The sequence below is a fragment of the Triturus cristatus genome, chromosome 12, assembly GCF_964204655.1.
Source record: "Triturus cristatus chromosome 12, aTriCri1.1, whole genome shotgun sequence".
In the NCBI taxonomy this organism is placed as follows: Eukaryota; Metazoa; Chordata; class Amphibia; order Caudata; family Salamandridae; genus Triturus; species Triturus cristatus.
Genome location: NC_140595.1, coordinates 624,424,288 through 624,441,117, shown reverse-complemented (window position 1 = coordinate 624,441,117; position 16,830 = coordinate 624,424,288). Strand labels below are relative to the sequence as shown.

The window sequence follows — 16,830 nt, the reverse complement described above, 5'->3', positions numbered from 1 at the left end:
GGACATTTGACGCTCTCTACTAAGAAGACATTTGGAGAAGCCTGCTCCGCCTCCACCTCCAAAGAGGAAGGACTCTGCTACCTCTCCATTCAGAATACCTTCCCCTCCTCCTCCACCTCCTCCTCCTTCCCCACCTCCACCCCCACCTCATCGTTCTCCTACTCCGTCTCCAGACGATGATGATCATGGGGACCCGTATTATGATACAGGGGATGTGCCACAAGACCCCACCCCTACAGGATCTCCGGATCCATCGGACGATTACCATATACCAGATATCCCCAACGTCCCACAAGATGATATTTACCCTTCTAGACCATCTCCACCAGAAGATTCACTAGGGTTTAACCATCTTCTGCAAAGAGCAGCACATTATCATGGGGTGGACATGCATAATGATCCTGTGGAGGAAGATTTCCTCCTAGACACATTCGATACTACACAGAGGTCCACCTCCATACTGCCCATGTTCAAAGGGGTGGTAAAGCATGCAGCAGAAGTTTTTAAAGACCCAGTTAGAGCCAGGGTCCTTTCCTTAACCCACGTATCGAAAAGAAGTACAAATCTGCTCCCTCAGATCCCTCTTACATCAGAGGACCAGCGCCACTCGATTCCTTAGTGGTCTCTACGGCACGTAAAAGGGCAAACTCACAAGCATCAGGTGATGCACCACCACCTGACAAGGAGTTCAAACTGCTAGATGCTTCAGGCAAACGCACAGCATCCCAGGCCGCCAACATATGGCGTATAGCAAACACTCGGGCACTGCTGGCCAGATATGACAGGGCTCATTATGACGAATTAGAGAGCATAATGTAACAGCTCCCTGAAAAATATAAAAGTAAAGCCAACGAGTTGATTCAAGACGGTAAAACAATCACAAACACCTCTATACGTTGTGCCCTAGACGCAGCATACACAGCCTCCAGAGCCATTAACACCAGCGTCCTTCTCCATCGTCATGCTTGGTTAAGGGTATCTGGGTACAAGCCTCCATCCTTAACCATCCCTTTGACCAGGAACATCTCTTCGGGCCAAAGGTGGATGAGGCCCTAGAAAAAATGAAGAAAGATTCGGATACACCCGCCCAGACGCTCCTTTCGCCGCTCATACTTTCGGAGTGCATCCAGAGGCTACTCCTCAGACACCGCGTCCGCATCGTACAAGTCCCCTACTCAGACCACCAAAGAGCCGGCTACAGGGGTAACAGCAACAAGGGCAGAGGCAAAACAAACAACGCCTGTTCTGCCACACCTACTACCCAATGACTCCACCCCCCCCCCCTCCCCCCAGACCATTCCACTCCAGTCGGGGGCAGACTCACAAATTTCCTTCATGTCTGGGAGACCATCACCTCAGACAAATGGGTGACCCAAATAATTCGGTCAGGATACTGCCTGGAATTAACATCTACCCCCCCAAACATTCCGCCCAGGCAAAGCCCAATGTCACAAGAACATTCCACATTGCTAAAGCAGGAGGTAATCTCCCTCCTACAAAAGCAGGCAATAGAACACGTTCCTGTCAATCAACAAAATTTGGGGGTTTACTCCCTATATTTTCTAATACCAAAAAGGGACGAGACTCTACGACCTATTCTAGATCTCCGGCCCCTAAACACATACATACACTCAGACCATTTTCACATGGTAACTCTTCAGCAGGTTCTTCCGCTCCTCTCCCAGAACAACTTTCTCACAAAACTGGACTTGAAAGACGCATACTTCCACATTCCAGTACACCATGCTCACAGAAAGTACCTCTGATTTGTAGTGGACGGACAACACTACCAATTCAAAGTGCTCCCGTTCGGAGTCACAACAGCACTACGGGTATTCACCAAGTGCCTAGCGGTGGTGGCGGCACACCTCAGAAGACAGCACATTCACGTCTTCCCATACTTGGACGATTGGCTGATAAAAGCCACTTCATACAACCAATGTGTATACCACACCGCTACCACAATCCAACTACTTCACCAACTAGGCTTCACGGTGAACCACCAAAAGTCCCAGCTAACACCATCCCACATAAAACAATACCTCGGTGCCACCATAGACACCTCAAAAGCAATAGCCTACCCCAATCCGGCCAGGATTGCAAGCATTCAGGCTTTGCGACAAAAATTCGTACTTCAACACTCCCTTCCAGCACGAGTGTTTATGAAACTGATAGGGATGGTGGCCTCTTGCATTTTCATAGTGCCTCACGCAAGACTCCAGATGCGTCCACTCCAAGAGTGCTTAGCACGCTAATGGAACCAGGCCCAGGGGCAACTAACAGATCTGGTGTTGGTAGACGGTCGCACCCATCGCTCTCTGCAGTGGTGAAACACCACAAACCTTTACAAAGGTCGAACGTTCCTGGACCCGGTTCCACAAATAATACTAACAGCGGACGCATCGCTCTCCGGCTGGGGAGCTCATCTATTACACCTCACAGTGCAGGGCACATGGACGCCGCAACAAAAGTTACTCCATATCAACCATCTGGAGTTACTAGCAATCTTTCTAGCCTTGAAATTCTTTCAACCACGGATTTCAGGCAAGGCAGTCCTCATTCACACAGACAACATGATGGCCATGTATTATATTCAAAAACAAGGCGGCACACACTCTCCACAGCTCTCTCAATTAGCACAGAGCATATGGAGATGGGCAATTCCCCACAGAATCTTTCTCCTAGCTCAACATGTCCCAGGAGTCCAAAACACCGTGGCAGATCTGCTCAGCAGACAGACACAACAGATCCACGAGTGGGAACTTCACCCACAGGTTCTTCATCTGTTCTTTCAAATGTGGGGGCATCCACAGATGGACCTCTTCGCCACCCACGAAAACACAAAATGCCCAAGCTTCACCGCCAGATACCCACACCCATTGTCCAAAGGAAATGCGATATGGATGAACTGGTCAGGCAAATTTGCGTACGCTTTTCCGCCTCTCCCACTCATTCCATTAGTGGTGCGAAAGCTACAACAGCACTCCCTCACACTGATCCTAGTAGCTCCAACGTGGGCCAGACAACCGTGGTACAACACGCTGCTGGAACTCTCGGTAGTACCACACCAAAAGCTACACCTATCACCATGCCTCCTAACCCAGAACCATGGAGCGATCAGGCACCCGGACCCAGCTCAGCTCAACCTTGCGATCTGGCTCCTGAAATCCTAGAATTCGGGTACCTAAACCTTTCCCCTGACTGTATGAACGTCATCAGAGAAGCTAGACGCCCTACCATTATAGCCTGCTACGCTGGCAAGTGGAAACGATTTGTTGTTTATTGCCATAACAATACAATCAATCCTCTAGACGTGTCTATACGACACATCATATGCTACTTACTCCACCTACAAAGGTGTAATCTAGCCTATACCTCCATTCGGCTACACCTCACAGCAATCGCAGCTTACTTACAAAACAGGCAGCACCTATCACTTTTCAGAGTACCTGCCATTAAAGCCTTCATGGAAGGCCTCAAAAGAATAATTTCCCCTAGAGTACCACCCTCTCCTGTGTGGAACTTAAATATCGTTCTGACAAGACTGATGGGGCCTCCCTTCGAACCTTTGCATAAATGCGAACTGCAATTCCTCACATGGAAAACAGCTTTCCATGTAGCCATCACTTCCCTTAGAAGGGTCAGTGATATACAAGCACTTACCATACAAGAACCTTTTCTTCAAATGCACCAGAACAAGGTTGTTCTCCGTACCAACCCAAAATTCTTACCTAAAGTCATTTCCCCTTTTCACCTAAACCAATCTGTGGAATTACCAGTATTTTTCACGCAACCTCAGACCGTTGCAGAAAGGGCTCTGCACACGCTAGATGTCAAACGAGCCCTACTTTACTATATGCAAAGAACACAACCTTTCAGAAAGACCAAACAACTGTTTGTCTCTTTCTCCCCACCACACAAGGGCAACCCCATCTCAAAATCAGGGATAGCTAGGTGGATTGTAAAATGCATCCAGATTTGCTACCACAAAGCAAAACGAACGCTTTCCGTTCCCCCTAAAGCCCGTTCTACACGGAAGATAGGGGTTTCCATGGCTTTTCTAGGGAACATCCCACTAGATGATATCTGCAAAGCAGCTACATGGTCAGCACCGCACACTTTTACTAAACACTATTGTGTAGATGTGCAAACCAAGCAACAAGCTAGTGTGGGCCAGGCTGTACTAAAAACACAGTTTCAAACCACTGCAACAGATACCGGTGGTCGCCGCTAAGCTTGGGAACTGCTATATAGTCTATGCAAAAGTGTGTAATCGGCAGCTCATATGCCTCGAACGGAATATACTACTTACCAGTATGCATCTGTTCTTGGCATGTAGAGCTGCAGCTCTACACACGCCCACCCGCCTCCCCGGCTACCTGTATCTGTTCCAGTCTATCTTATTTAGATACAACACACATGGGTTTCTTCACTGTTGTTACTACGCTCCATCTTTCCCTGCTGGCGAAAAACAATCTGAGGATGGAGCCGAAGCCCATGCGCAATACGATCCAAAGGAGGAGTCACCGACCTCGTGACTTCCAAAGACTTTCCGAGAGGAAAAACAAACTGCAAACATCCGGGCCCAACACCAGATGGCGATCTATGCAAAAGTGTGTTGATCTGCAGCTCTACATGCCAAGAACAGATGCATACTGGTAAGTAGCATATTCCTTCTTTTTCACTCGGAACGCCCAATGAGTGCATCATTTTTTTTGCTCTCCATTTTGCGATTTATTTCTCCCCTCCCGCAACCAGAGCCCCACCACTTCGGAAAATACCTGTGTCCTGGCACTCTGTCACTCCCACAACCCGCTCAGCTGGTATGTAAAAGCATAGCAACAAGTATATTTTTGCCAGGGTATGACAAAAGATTAGCGTCTAATGGTTGTTTTTGTATTATGTCCGGCATTTTATATATTGCAAAAAAGCTCAGGCTTTGTCATACAACGGTTTTTATGGTGCTGGGGAGCGTGTCGGCAGTCACACTCACTCAGGTGGCTTTTGAGGCAGCAGGTGTTAAAGTGAAATGGCTGAAGAGATGTCTTTTATCCTGGCAGCCCATAAATGTGCTTATTGGACTAATGCAGAGGATCAGATAGCTGGATCGTGTTACAGGTCCGAGTCCTGTGGAAAGTAAATACGGTATTGGCAGGTGTTTTACTATAAACTTCATGAATCTTTTTTAATTCTGTTCAGTTTCCTGAGTGAAAAGCATTAAAAAAATAAATTAAGCCATTTATAAATATTGAAAATATTAAACTCAATATGCAGTTTAGAGATACTATGATATGTTTGCTTTCCTTCAAGTATTTTGATATTTCTTTTAACATTTCTAAACAATACTTTACAAACCAGCATTGGCAGAGCCACTTGCTTCGCACTCTCATTATAAATGTAAGATCGGTTTGCCAATGCTTCTTTGTTTAAAGGATTGGGCAATGTTCGTTCCGCCAAAGTTTGACTCGTCTTCTCATTTAAATATTACAAATAAGGTTTTGCTCTTAGATAGCTTATTTATTGTTTCTGTTAACAGAAATGCCTTCCTTGTGAACTTAGGACATTTTAATTGTACTAAATATTTATTTTGAATCTCCTTTCATAATATATTCTACATGCAATAAAAATGTCAGAAAAATAGATATGAAAACGGTTCAAGTTTTGTTGATACGGACTAAGTGAACCCTTTTTATTGCTTCTTCGATGGCAGGTCCTCCTGGAAAATAGATTTCATTAGATTTTAGATTACAGAAGGTGTAGTTTGAGCCTGATTAGAATGTAGAAGTTGAGCAAATTTGCCCAAAATTTGAAAATATAGCTGTTTACATTTCACCATGGAAAAGATTGTGAAATGTGAATGGATAAAACTAATTGGAAAGAGGGAAAATCCTGGTAATTACACATGCCAGCAATGACGCCACACCTTGACAATACCTGAGTTATCAGTATTTTCGAGCTTGGTATTACTATGACAAATAACTTGCCATTTAGCATGAGGCCATTAGTCTCCAATCTTTTCTGATTACCCACTATTCTAGATTTAGATTGTTTACATATGTCTCATTTTATGAAGTCTTATTCACCGTAGCTCTATTTTTCTTATTGCAGCACTGGACAAATCTTTCTTTAGACCTTCATTTGAACCAGGTATCCTCAATGGGATATGCCGGTCACAGGAGAGAGAGAGGGAGAGGGTTAGGTGATAGCCGTAGCTGGGTGCCCTAAGTTTTTCTACTTTTGCTCGTACTCTTATTAGAATTTCCTTGTGTTCTACAAGTTTCCATTCCAAGGAGCACCTTCACAATGTTTTGCAGCAATTGCTCCTATGTGCTGAGGTGATTCTAGAGTTTTTGTGATGAATGACTTGGCATTTTATTGTGTTACATGAAAAAAGTTAAGTCAGAAAACACTTCTCTTTGGGTTATTTAGAGCATACCATCATGGATACATAACACATTCATACACATCCCAAAAGGTCACCAACGAATATAGCAAAGTCAAAAGCGAATATAAAAATGGTTTATTCAATGGATCCTTTGTTTAAATTAAAAATACAATATAGACAATAGGCCAAAAGTTAGCATAGCATACATAAAATAATCCTCATAAAATTTACAAAAATGGGAAAATACAATTGGTAATGAAGTTTAAAATATAAAGCGCACCAAATCAATGATTGTCACAGGTTCAACACTTAATAATATACTGCTGTTGTTTTATCAATCGGAACCAATTCAATTTGGTGCTTATAAGTAGCAAGTAGTGACATGTTTCGGTGGTATAAGTTGATCCAACCACCTTCTTCAGGCTTAATGATACGATGTCTCCCAACACTTTCATCAAAAATGGTGATGCAGATATTCTAAAAAGGGATCTATCTCCTCCAAAACAACAGATCTTCTCTCTCGTGTCTCCCTTAATCATTGATAGACTGAAGGTGAGAAAAGACTCTCACTTGTACCCTTTGCTTGGGCCAATCGGTATGCAGGCACAGATGAACCTGCCTTGAAATATAGAATAGGCCAATTTCCAGGTCTTTTAACAGAACTTCTTATTGCAGCCACTTGTCCTTAACACGGAGCCAGTTGCCGGGACTAAACAGCCTCCTGGTGTGCTTCGACCTTCATGACAACCGGAGCACGCCAGGAAGCTGTTTAGTCCTGGCATTTGGCTCCTGGCATGCTCCGGTCGTCATGACGACCGGAGCACGCCAGGAGGCTGTTTAGTCCAGGCATTTGGCTCCGTTTTAATGACAAGTGGTTGCCATAAGAAGTTCTGTTAAAACACCTGGAAATTGGCCTATTCTATATTTCAAGAGATGTTCATCTGTGCCTGCATACTGATTGGCCCAAGGAAAGGGTATAAGTGAGTCTTTTCTCGCCTTCAGTCCATCAATGATTGAGGGAGACAGGAGAGAGAAGATCTGTTGTTCTGGAGGAGATAGAGCCTCGTTTTAGAATTTCTTCATCACCATTTTTGATGAAAGTGTTGTGAGACATCGTATCATTAAGCCTGAAGAAGGTGGTTGGATCAACTTGTACCATCGAAACGCGTCGCTACTTGCTATTTATAAGCACCAAATCGAATTGGTTCCCATTGATAAAACAACAGCAGTATATTAAATGTTGAACCTGTAATGATCATTGATTTGGTGCTTGGTGTGCTTTATATTTTAAACTTCATTACCAATTCTACCATTTTTTTAATGTTATGAGGATTATTTTATATATGTTGTGCTAACTTTTGGCCTATTGTCTATATTGTATTTTAGTTTTTTTTAATTTAAACAAAGGATCCATTGAATAAAATATTTTGATATTAGCTTTTGGCTTCTGCTATAGACGTTGGTGATCTTTTTGGGTGTGTATCCATGATGGTATGCTCTAAATAAGTGTTTCTGACTTAGTGTCTATTTTGACGTCATGTCCCTTTGGTGAGAAGGACCCCTTTCTTATTTTGAGACTCAATATAAGATGCTGCATCTTTTGTGACCTTTTAGCTTAACTTTGTATGTTACATTATGTATTAGTGGACCTGCTTGCGAGTATTATGTGAACATCTCTTTGAAAGAACAGAAAAGTTCCCAAGATCGATAACTTGTTTATTTTACAAAGTTCACTATATTTAAAGGTTTATTGTCTTATGTCTAAAATGTTCTTATTTCTCTTTATGCAAAAGTGATCCCTATGCAGACGCATATGGTGACCCTGATATGGAGAGACTCTGGAGAGGCGGGCAGTATGAAAACTTTAGAATCCAGTATGAAAGCTTTCGAGTCCAGTATGCAGATGCACCATATCCATATCGGGCAAATTTGGCAGCTGCAGCAGTCAATGTCCAAAAAAAGGTAAGTGCTGAGCTTTAGCTTCTGGATTGTCATCAAAGACATAATCCATAATTGCTTTCGTGAAAATCCATAGGTTAGCAGATTCTGGTTACTTTTGTCATGACAATAAATTGGCATATTGCTCCTTTCCTTGTGTAGTTATTTTAGTGGTTCTCGTCTGTTAGCCGATTTCTCCTAATCTGATGTTAACAATCTGATGCTTTCCCACAGTTGGTTTATTTTCATGTTTACTGATGTAGGAATCTAATCACTAACTGCAAATGTCATTTTGTAATGTGCTGTTCTTCAATTATATGCTTGCATAATGCAATGGCTTGAGGAAAAATTGATATTTTTCTCAATGTAAAGAGTGAGCATTCCATAAACTCTTTGTTTGCTTTGTTCATTGAGATGCTCTGTTCAAGCATTGTCCAACATTCATCATGAGATGTGTGTGGCTATACGCTTGTGCATAAGGCTGAGGCTTAGCTGACACCACGCCCGTGTTAGTCAGGCGTACCCTTGCTGATTTGCTCTACATCTTTGCTGATTTGCTCTATATCTTTTGCACATGAAATTGCTTATTTGCACATTTGAGTGGAATGGTCCTCATACTTGCACTTTAAAAAATTGAATTACATTTTATCACGACGTCCCCATCCTTTGGTTTTATCTCGTTTTTACCTGTGTATGTGTGTGTTCCACCATTTCCTGGTCCCTCGCTGTGCCGCTGAGAGCCGCCATCTTGGGTCTGGGGCGCTCTAGTCGCGCACACACGGGACGACTATTTGATGCGCGCCGGACGGACGCGCGGCGCTCTGAGGCTTAGCTGACACCACGCCCGTGTTAGTCAGGCGTACCCTTGCTGATTTGCTCTACATCTTTGCTGATTTGCTCTATATCTTTTGCACATGAAATTGCTTATTTGCACATTTGAGTGGAATGGTCCTCATACTTGCACTTTAAAAAATTGAATTACATTTTATCACGACGTCCCCATCCTTTGGTTTTATCTCGTTTTTACCTGTGTATGTGTGTGTTCCACCATTTCCTGGTCCCTCGCTGTGCCGCTGAGAGCCGCCATCTTGGGTCTGGGGCGCTCTAGTCGCGCGCACACGGGACGACTATTTGATGCGCGCCGCACGGACGCGCAGCGGGCGCGCTGAAGGCGTGCCTAAGGCAAGCCCGTCTGCGCCCGTCCGCGTCCCGACCGCTTACAGCGCCAGTTGCGCTGCCCGTGCCACTCATCTACCGGGAGGCCTGTTGACTTACAGCCACGATGATCTACTGTCTCTTAGACCCCCATCCTGTTCCCCTATCCCGAATTGGGATGTGAGCTGTAGCCATCCTCTATCATGTACTGTCTGTCAATTCCATCTGAGCCATGCTCCTAGAGGACTACAATCCCGCCTCAGGGGGGCGGATAGCTCTAGAGCTCATCCAACTATTAAAGCTGCCATGATAAATAGTCGGTCATTGGTAAAACATTACCAGGATATTTTTGACCTTATCCTGGACCAACACCTCGATCTGCTGTTTATCACGGAGACCTGGATGAATGATGCTTCTAATCCCATTGTTCAGTTGGCAATCCCAGCAGGCTATTCGATCTGCAGAGCTGATCGCCTGTGTGGTAGGGGGGGTGGCGTAGCCATTGTTTACAGAAATATCTGGTGGATAACTCTGGGTAATAATCTCTCGTTAGACCAGAGTGAACTCCTCGATTTCATTATTGTTTTCTCGGCCCATTCTACGCTGGCCGGCACCCTAGTCTATAGGCCACCTGGTTATGCCGGTCCTTTTCTCAGTGGTCTTGGCGAGGTGCTTGTTTCCCGCGCTCTGCGATTTTCGCAATATCTCTTTTTGGGAGACTTCAATATACACCTTGACCAACAAGATTTAAATGACAGTCAAGCCTTTCTAGAAGCAGTTGAATTAGCCCAGCTTACCTAATGGGTTAGCCTCCCTACCCATTGTGGCGGTCATATTTTGGACCCTATCTGTTCTAATTTTCCTATTTCTGTGGCAACCCCGCTTCAAGTCTCTTGGTCTGATCATTTCCTCACCTGTTTTGCGTGGTCTATGAGGGAAGGGGCAGCTGACCAACAGGTCAACTCGTGTCCCCCGTCGGCCAAAATTGATCCTCTGGCTTTTCGGCTCTGCCTTAACAACACTAGGGTTACTCTTCCGACTGACCTCAACGGAGCCCTTGCTTGCTTCCTGGGTTGGATTGGCCGAGCTGTGGACAGTCTTTCTCCCATGTCTTGCCGTCGCCGTCACAGAGAGTCTCCCTCGCAACCTTGGTTTTCTCCTAATTTGAAACAGCTTAAAGGGCACTGTAAAAAGCTGGAACGCATTTGGCGTATCGCCTTCTGTCCTACTGCTAAGAAGGCGTTGAGAGATGCACAGAAGACGTACTACCAGGCCATCCGTCAGGCGAAGAGCCTGTACTATACTCAGCGGATTGAGTCCGCTAGTAACAATTCTAAAGAAATCTTTTCAATTGTTCAAAGTTTTATGGCCCCGGAAGCTATGGCCACCAAACTCCCTGTCTCTGCGTCCTGGTGCGGAAAACTATCGGACTTTTTTGCTGCTAAAATTCTGTCCATTCAGGCGACGTTTGCCGGTGATTGTGTGCCCATAGCTGGAGGTCCCTCTCCAACGGTGGTATTCTCTTCTTTTTCCCCTGTGGACCCCTCCGAGTCCCTGAAATTATTGCAATCTCTTAAGTCAGGGTCCCCGTCTGATCCGTGCCCGGCCAGGCTGTTGGCCTCCATTGCTGAGACAGTCAACCTGGAGGTAAATTCGCTTGTCAATTTGTCCCTCACAGAGGCTGAGGTCCCACGTGTATGGAAACAAGCCAAAATCATCCCGCTGCTTAAAAAGCCCTCCCTTGACTCTGGCAATCCTGCCAACTATCGCCCGATTTCTCTACTTCCTTGCTTGGCGAAAATCTGCGAAAAAGTGGTCAACAGACAGCTTACTGCTTTTGTTGAGAAATCGGGGCTTCTCCATCCGGCTCAATCGGGTTTTAGAGCCGCACACAGCACCGAGTCTGCTTTGGTTGAGGTCTCGGAGGCTATTCGCGAGTGTCTGGATGGGGGTGGAAGTGCAGCCCTTATCCTTTTGGATCTGTCGGCTGCATTCGACACCGTGCCGCATGCGATGCTATTGTCTCGGTTGGCCGATATCGGCATTACTGGTCACGCCTGGAAGTGGCTGAAATCCTTTCTCTCTCAACGGTCCCAACAGGTCTGGCTCCCGCCTTTTGCATCGCCCCCTCAACCTGTTACTACCGGTGTGCCTCAGGGATCTTCGCGGAGTCCCCTGCTTTTTAATATCTGTCACACCCGTAGTTCAACTGGCAGAGGAATGTGGGGCTAAAGTTGTTGCTTATGCCGACGACACTCAGCTCCTGTTCACATGGAGTAAATATGATTTCTCTACCACCAGAGTACAGGGCTGTCTGTCAGCGGTTTTTCATTGGCTATCCGGCACCCAATTGAAGTGTAATGAGGATAAGACGGAAATTTTACTATACGGCAAATTTCCTCCTTGTTTCAGAGACTCTCTCTGGCCCTCTGCCTATCCCTCTCCTTCCTGCACGGGGCTTCCTGTAAAGAACTTGGGGGTCTGGTTTGACGAGCAGCTGTCCTTTCAGACTCAGATTAAGAAACTTACAGGCTGCTGTTTCGGCATTCTCAGATCCCTGCGAAAGTTCTTACCTTTGCTTCCTAGACCTGCTAAGGAAACAGTGGTCAGGGCTCTGATTTTATCCCGCCTGGATTATGCTAACGGTCTTTACGTTGGCCTTCCTGACTACCTACTTAAAAGATTACAGATTATCCAAAATGCAGCAGCCCGGCTGGTGGTTAATCTTCCCATCAGAAACTGCATTACGCCTACGCTCCACCTGCTGCACTGGCTGCCAGTCAAGAAACGCGTTGAATTCAAGGCTTTGATTCTTGCTCATTGCGCTCTATACGATGGAGGGCCTCTCTATCTTAGGAAGCGCTTCTCTTTCTACAGGCCTACCAGGCTTTTGAGATCATCTTCACAGCTCCTTGCGAATACCCCACGCGTTCGTCTTCATCGCATAGGGAGCAGATCTCTTGCTTCTAAGGCTGCTTTGCTGTGGAATGCGCTGCCATTATCCTTACGTGCTACTCAGGATTCACTGTTGTTCAGGAAACACCTGAAAACCTTCTTGTTCTAACTGCCTCTGTGTCTCTGTCCTCTGAGCTCGCGCCGGGACACTCCCAGGAGTAGCTGTGCGCGTTATAAACTACAAAAACATAACATAACATAACATAATTGTTTTCGTTAACTGATTCATGGCACTGCATTGTGCAGAGATAGTTGGAACGTTCAGCCAAGGCAGTGTAGCTGTGTAGAAAGAAATGTTTGTCTTGGCACACCATGCTGTCAGGCCAAAGCTCTGGACTAGAGATTTATTGAATAGTTGGTCAGACCTGGATGGATGAGAATGACATCCTCTCTTCGCTCTAGGTGGGCTTTAGACGGAAGACCGGCACCATCGATCAGGCTTTTCACCTGGTCTTGCTGTATTGGAAGGTAGTTGTGCTGGGCAAAGGCAGTTTATATCTTGCCTTTATAGATCTTAAAACAGCTTTCGACCTAGTCCCCAGGGGTTTGCTGTGGCAAGTCCTTCGGGACATGGGTATGCCTCTGGAAATCTTAAAACCACTTATCAGGCTACATGAGGATAATTTTGCCTGTGTGAGGTGGGGCAACCAGGGCCAAACCACCGAGCCATTTAAGATCCGGCGGGGGGTACGTCAAGGGTGTGTCCTGGCCCCCACTCTCTTTTCCCTATATGTAAACCAGGTGGCCGACCTCTTGTGTTTCATCCCGGCCGATGCTCCCTCGTTGGCAAATCACAAAATAGCCACCTTATTGTTCTCAGACGACACCCTTTTGCTGTCCAAAACCCCCATGGGCCTGCAACAACTTTTAAATCATTTTAAGGCCTTTTGTGATGCGAGGGGTTTGGTCATCAACACTACTAAAACTAAGTTGATGATGCTAAACCCCCCACAAATCCTTTAAAGGTAACTTGCTAATAGATAATGTTCCACTCGAGCAAGTTGGTTTATTTGATTACTTGGGAATCCAGTTCTCTGAGGGAATGGCCTGGAGGAAACACCTAGGAAAGGCGTCCCTGAAATTTTCCCAGTTAACTGGGTCTTTGCAGCGGGAACATTGTCTCTCGTACACTAGCTCCCGCACTCGAGTTGTATAGTTGCAAGGTTGTGAGTAGTGTGCTATACGGGGCAGAACTGTGGCGATTTATCAATGTTAATACCCTTTCAACAGTGCAAAACAAGTTCCTTAGGAGCTTGGTATCACTCCCCCAAAGCACCCCCCTTCTTCCCTTGAAACTTGACTTGGGTATCAAGTCTATAAACGACCAAGTGAGCCTACGCCCATTGCTCTTTTGGCATAGATTAGTTCCAACCCCAGATCTGGCCCCTTATGCCGCCGCTTTTACAGAAGTTTCTGCTTTGGATAAATATCATAAAATTGGATGGATTAAACATTTAGATACCATCTGGGCAGGCATTGGTATGCCTAAGGAGCAAGAAGGTCTCCTGCCTACATTTTCCAGGAGTCAACTCAAATCTCAGTAATGGGCATGTGTAGAACAGAAGAACTTTTTGAAAATTTGTCATGGCTGTTTAACTGATGTTTTTACTGACATAACTTTCTAGCCGGCTGATAGATTTTATCTTGATTTTATCAAAGTGCCGGCTGATAGGAAACTGTACATCCAGTTTAGACATGGCTGTTTACCTATTAATGCTTTTATGAATTTGTGGCTGACAAACTCATCACAGCCTAAGTGTTGTCCCTCTTGTCCATGCCCTTACAAATCTATAGGCCGTGCCTTTTTTGCTTGTGCCGCCCATGCTAGACCCAGAAGGAAATGGCTAACACCGGTATGTAGACAACTTGGGACATATAGCCACAACGATGCCCTACGCATTTTAAAGACAGATGCGAGACCATTCTATGCTTGTGCAATTGCAAAATTGCTGGGCCAGTTTTGGGCCATTAGAAGGAGGGTTGTTTCTCCAGTATTGGGGTGTCTTTCATAGATTCACATGCTTGAATATTCCCCGTCGTCGGAGTGGGAGTCCCACGGTAAATAAAAATAGCAATATATATAGTCATAATATACATAAATAATCACATAAATAGAGCTATGCAGGTGTAAAAACACCAAGAATGTACCTATATGAAATCTCCATAGGGATACATGGAGAGAGAAAAAAAGACATTTGTAGTCTATCTCTGTCATTATCTTGGTCCAAACTACAGCCAATCAGGCGTCAGCACCTCTCCAGAACCTTCTCCTCAGAGTTCCTGACCTCAGATTTTCTTCCGCACGTCGTGTGACAGGGAGTCTCCCTGAGCTCTGCTCAGTTTTTGTCTGTCAGAATGTCTTCAAGTAAGAAATCTTTGTTTAGACCTTGTTCTTCGTGTGGAAAACTGCGTTTATTCTCTGAGGACCCACACAGTAAGTGTATTTACTGTTTGTACCCAGATCATGAGGTGGCAAAATGTAAATTTTGTAGAACCTTTTCTACAAAGACTTTGAAGGACAGGGAAGGCCGTCTCTTATTGTGGCTACAGAGACTGAAAGATAAGGAGGATCCAGTTTCTGATATTGAAAGCCTTATTTCTGGCCGTTCCCAGACAGCCTCAAAGCGCAGTAGTGTGCAGGAGTTGCTATCTCCCTTCCTGAAGAAAAAGAAACTGTCTTTGGCTTTGACATCTGCCACATCTGCTGACTCACCTACTGCTTTATCGCCTTCGAGACCTAGTTCTCAGGCTGTTGAGGCGTCTACTTCCCAGTTTTCTGGAAAAAGACTGTCCGCCTCGTCGACGATGCTTCCGACGACGAAATCTGCAGTGACCGGCTCGTCGACGATGACTCTGACGACGACATCAGCAGCGTGTTCGTCGACGATTGTCCTGTCGACGTTATCCTCGTCGACGGTAACCATCAGTACCACAAGGTCGGTGACTTCTATATTGCCCATTACATCGTCGTCGACGAAGAAGGAATAGGTTCCGTCGAAGATGACTTCGTCGTCGACGAAGAGTGTGAGATCGACTTCGTCGTCGATCTCGTCGACGGCTACTCCGTCGACGAAGAGGAAGAAGATTCCGATGGCGGCTCCGTCGACGACAGCTCCGTCGACGACGGCTCCGTCGACGATAAGTTTGTCGGCACAAATTTCGTCGACGATTGTTCCGTCGACCACCGTTCCATCGACGGTAGCTCCGTCGACGAGGCCCTCTCCGAAAACGTCCTCGGTGACTACCATGCAGCCGTCGACGGCAGGTTCGTCAATAAGGATAAAAGTGAACAGACTGTCATCTGCTCAAAGGTCATTGAGGGAGCAGCTGCCTCCCGCGACTTCAGCGCCGGTTTCATCTTTCGCTGTGGTTCCCTTGATGCCATTGCCACCTAGTACTGGCCTAGATAGGCAAGACGAGATTATTCCTGTAGAGCAGTGGTCTTCAAACTTTTTGATGCCGAGACCCCTCATCAACATTTTTTAGGCATAAGGACCCAACAAAAATTTCTAAAACCTGGTACTCTGTATCATTGACAACCATAAATGTTTACCAGAGAAACGGTCAATCTGTGGTTGCACCTCCTTAGTACCAGTTTATCACCCAAATATAGCAATAAGCAACAAAAAGGTGACCAGCACAGCTCTACAAATGGCCTTCTACTAAGCGTCAACACCTGTTGCTGCTTTTTTATTAACTTTTGAACCTTTTGAATAAATACGTATTTTTTGGTTAAAATCAGCAGATTATGTGGCAGATGATGGATTATGTGGCAAATGCGACAAATCTATAATCATGCTTAAAATCTCTGCAGCCTCACAATCACATAATTCCAGTGGCCCTTGGTATAATAGCTGTAATGCACGGGCTGCAACTTTATTGCACGGCTTTAGAGGAAAAGCATATTATATTTCAGGGGATGCTGACAGCTTGGCATTTACAGCTGCATGTAACTGGAGGTGGCTGAACATCATTCATCATATTTAAAACATACATATATTTTTTAGGTCTTTCACCATCCGGTAGCTACATATAAAATAACAGGCAGCTTCAATGAATAAAAGATAGATTTTAAAAAATTGTTACTCAGTGGGACATGCCTTTATTTTATATTTGCATTGCACACAGTATAAGATAGACTGCTACAAAATGCGCAAAATGTTTTATGATAAAATGGTGCTTCCAAAATATATGGGCTGCTTTCAAAATATTGGAGCTTATTTATAAGCCCCTTGCGCTGAATAATTTTTTATGACGCTCTGGTTGCGCAGACCCATATCTATGAGGCCACGCAAAGTCATTTTGTGTGGCGTTTCATGGGCTCTAACATATGGTGTAAGGCAACGCTGCGCAAGTTGATGGGTTGCCTTACACTGTGCCAGGGGGGTGGGGGCGTT

The 16,830-nt window shown here is 45.2% G+C and overlaps 1 protein-coding gene across 1 annotated transcript in view; it reads left to right on the top strand.

The window, feature by feature from the left end:
• Nucleotides 1-16,830, top strand: part of ZC3H18 (zinc finger CCCH-type containing 18) — a 537,339-nt gene that overhangs the window by 205,875 nt on the left and 314,634 nt on the right. Inside the window, exon 6 of the mRNA XM_085638957.1 lies at nt 8,179-8,347. Within this exon, the coding sequence (XP_085495083.1) occupies nt 8,179-8,347 (169 nt within the window). The remainder of the gene's footprint in view (nt 1-8,178; nt 8,348-16,830) is intronic.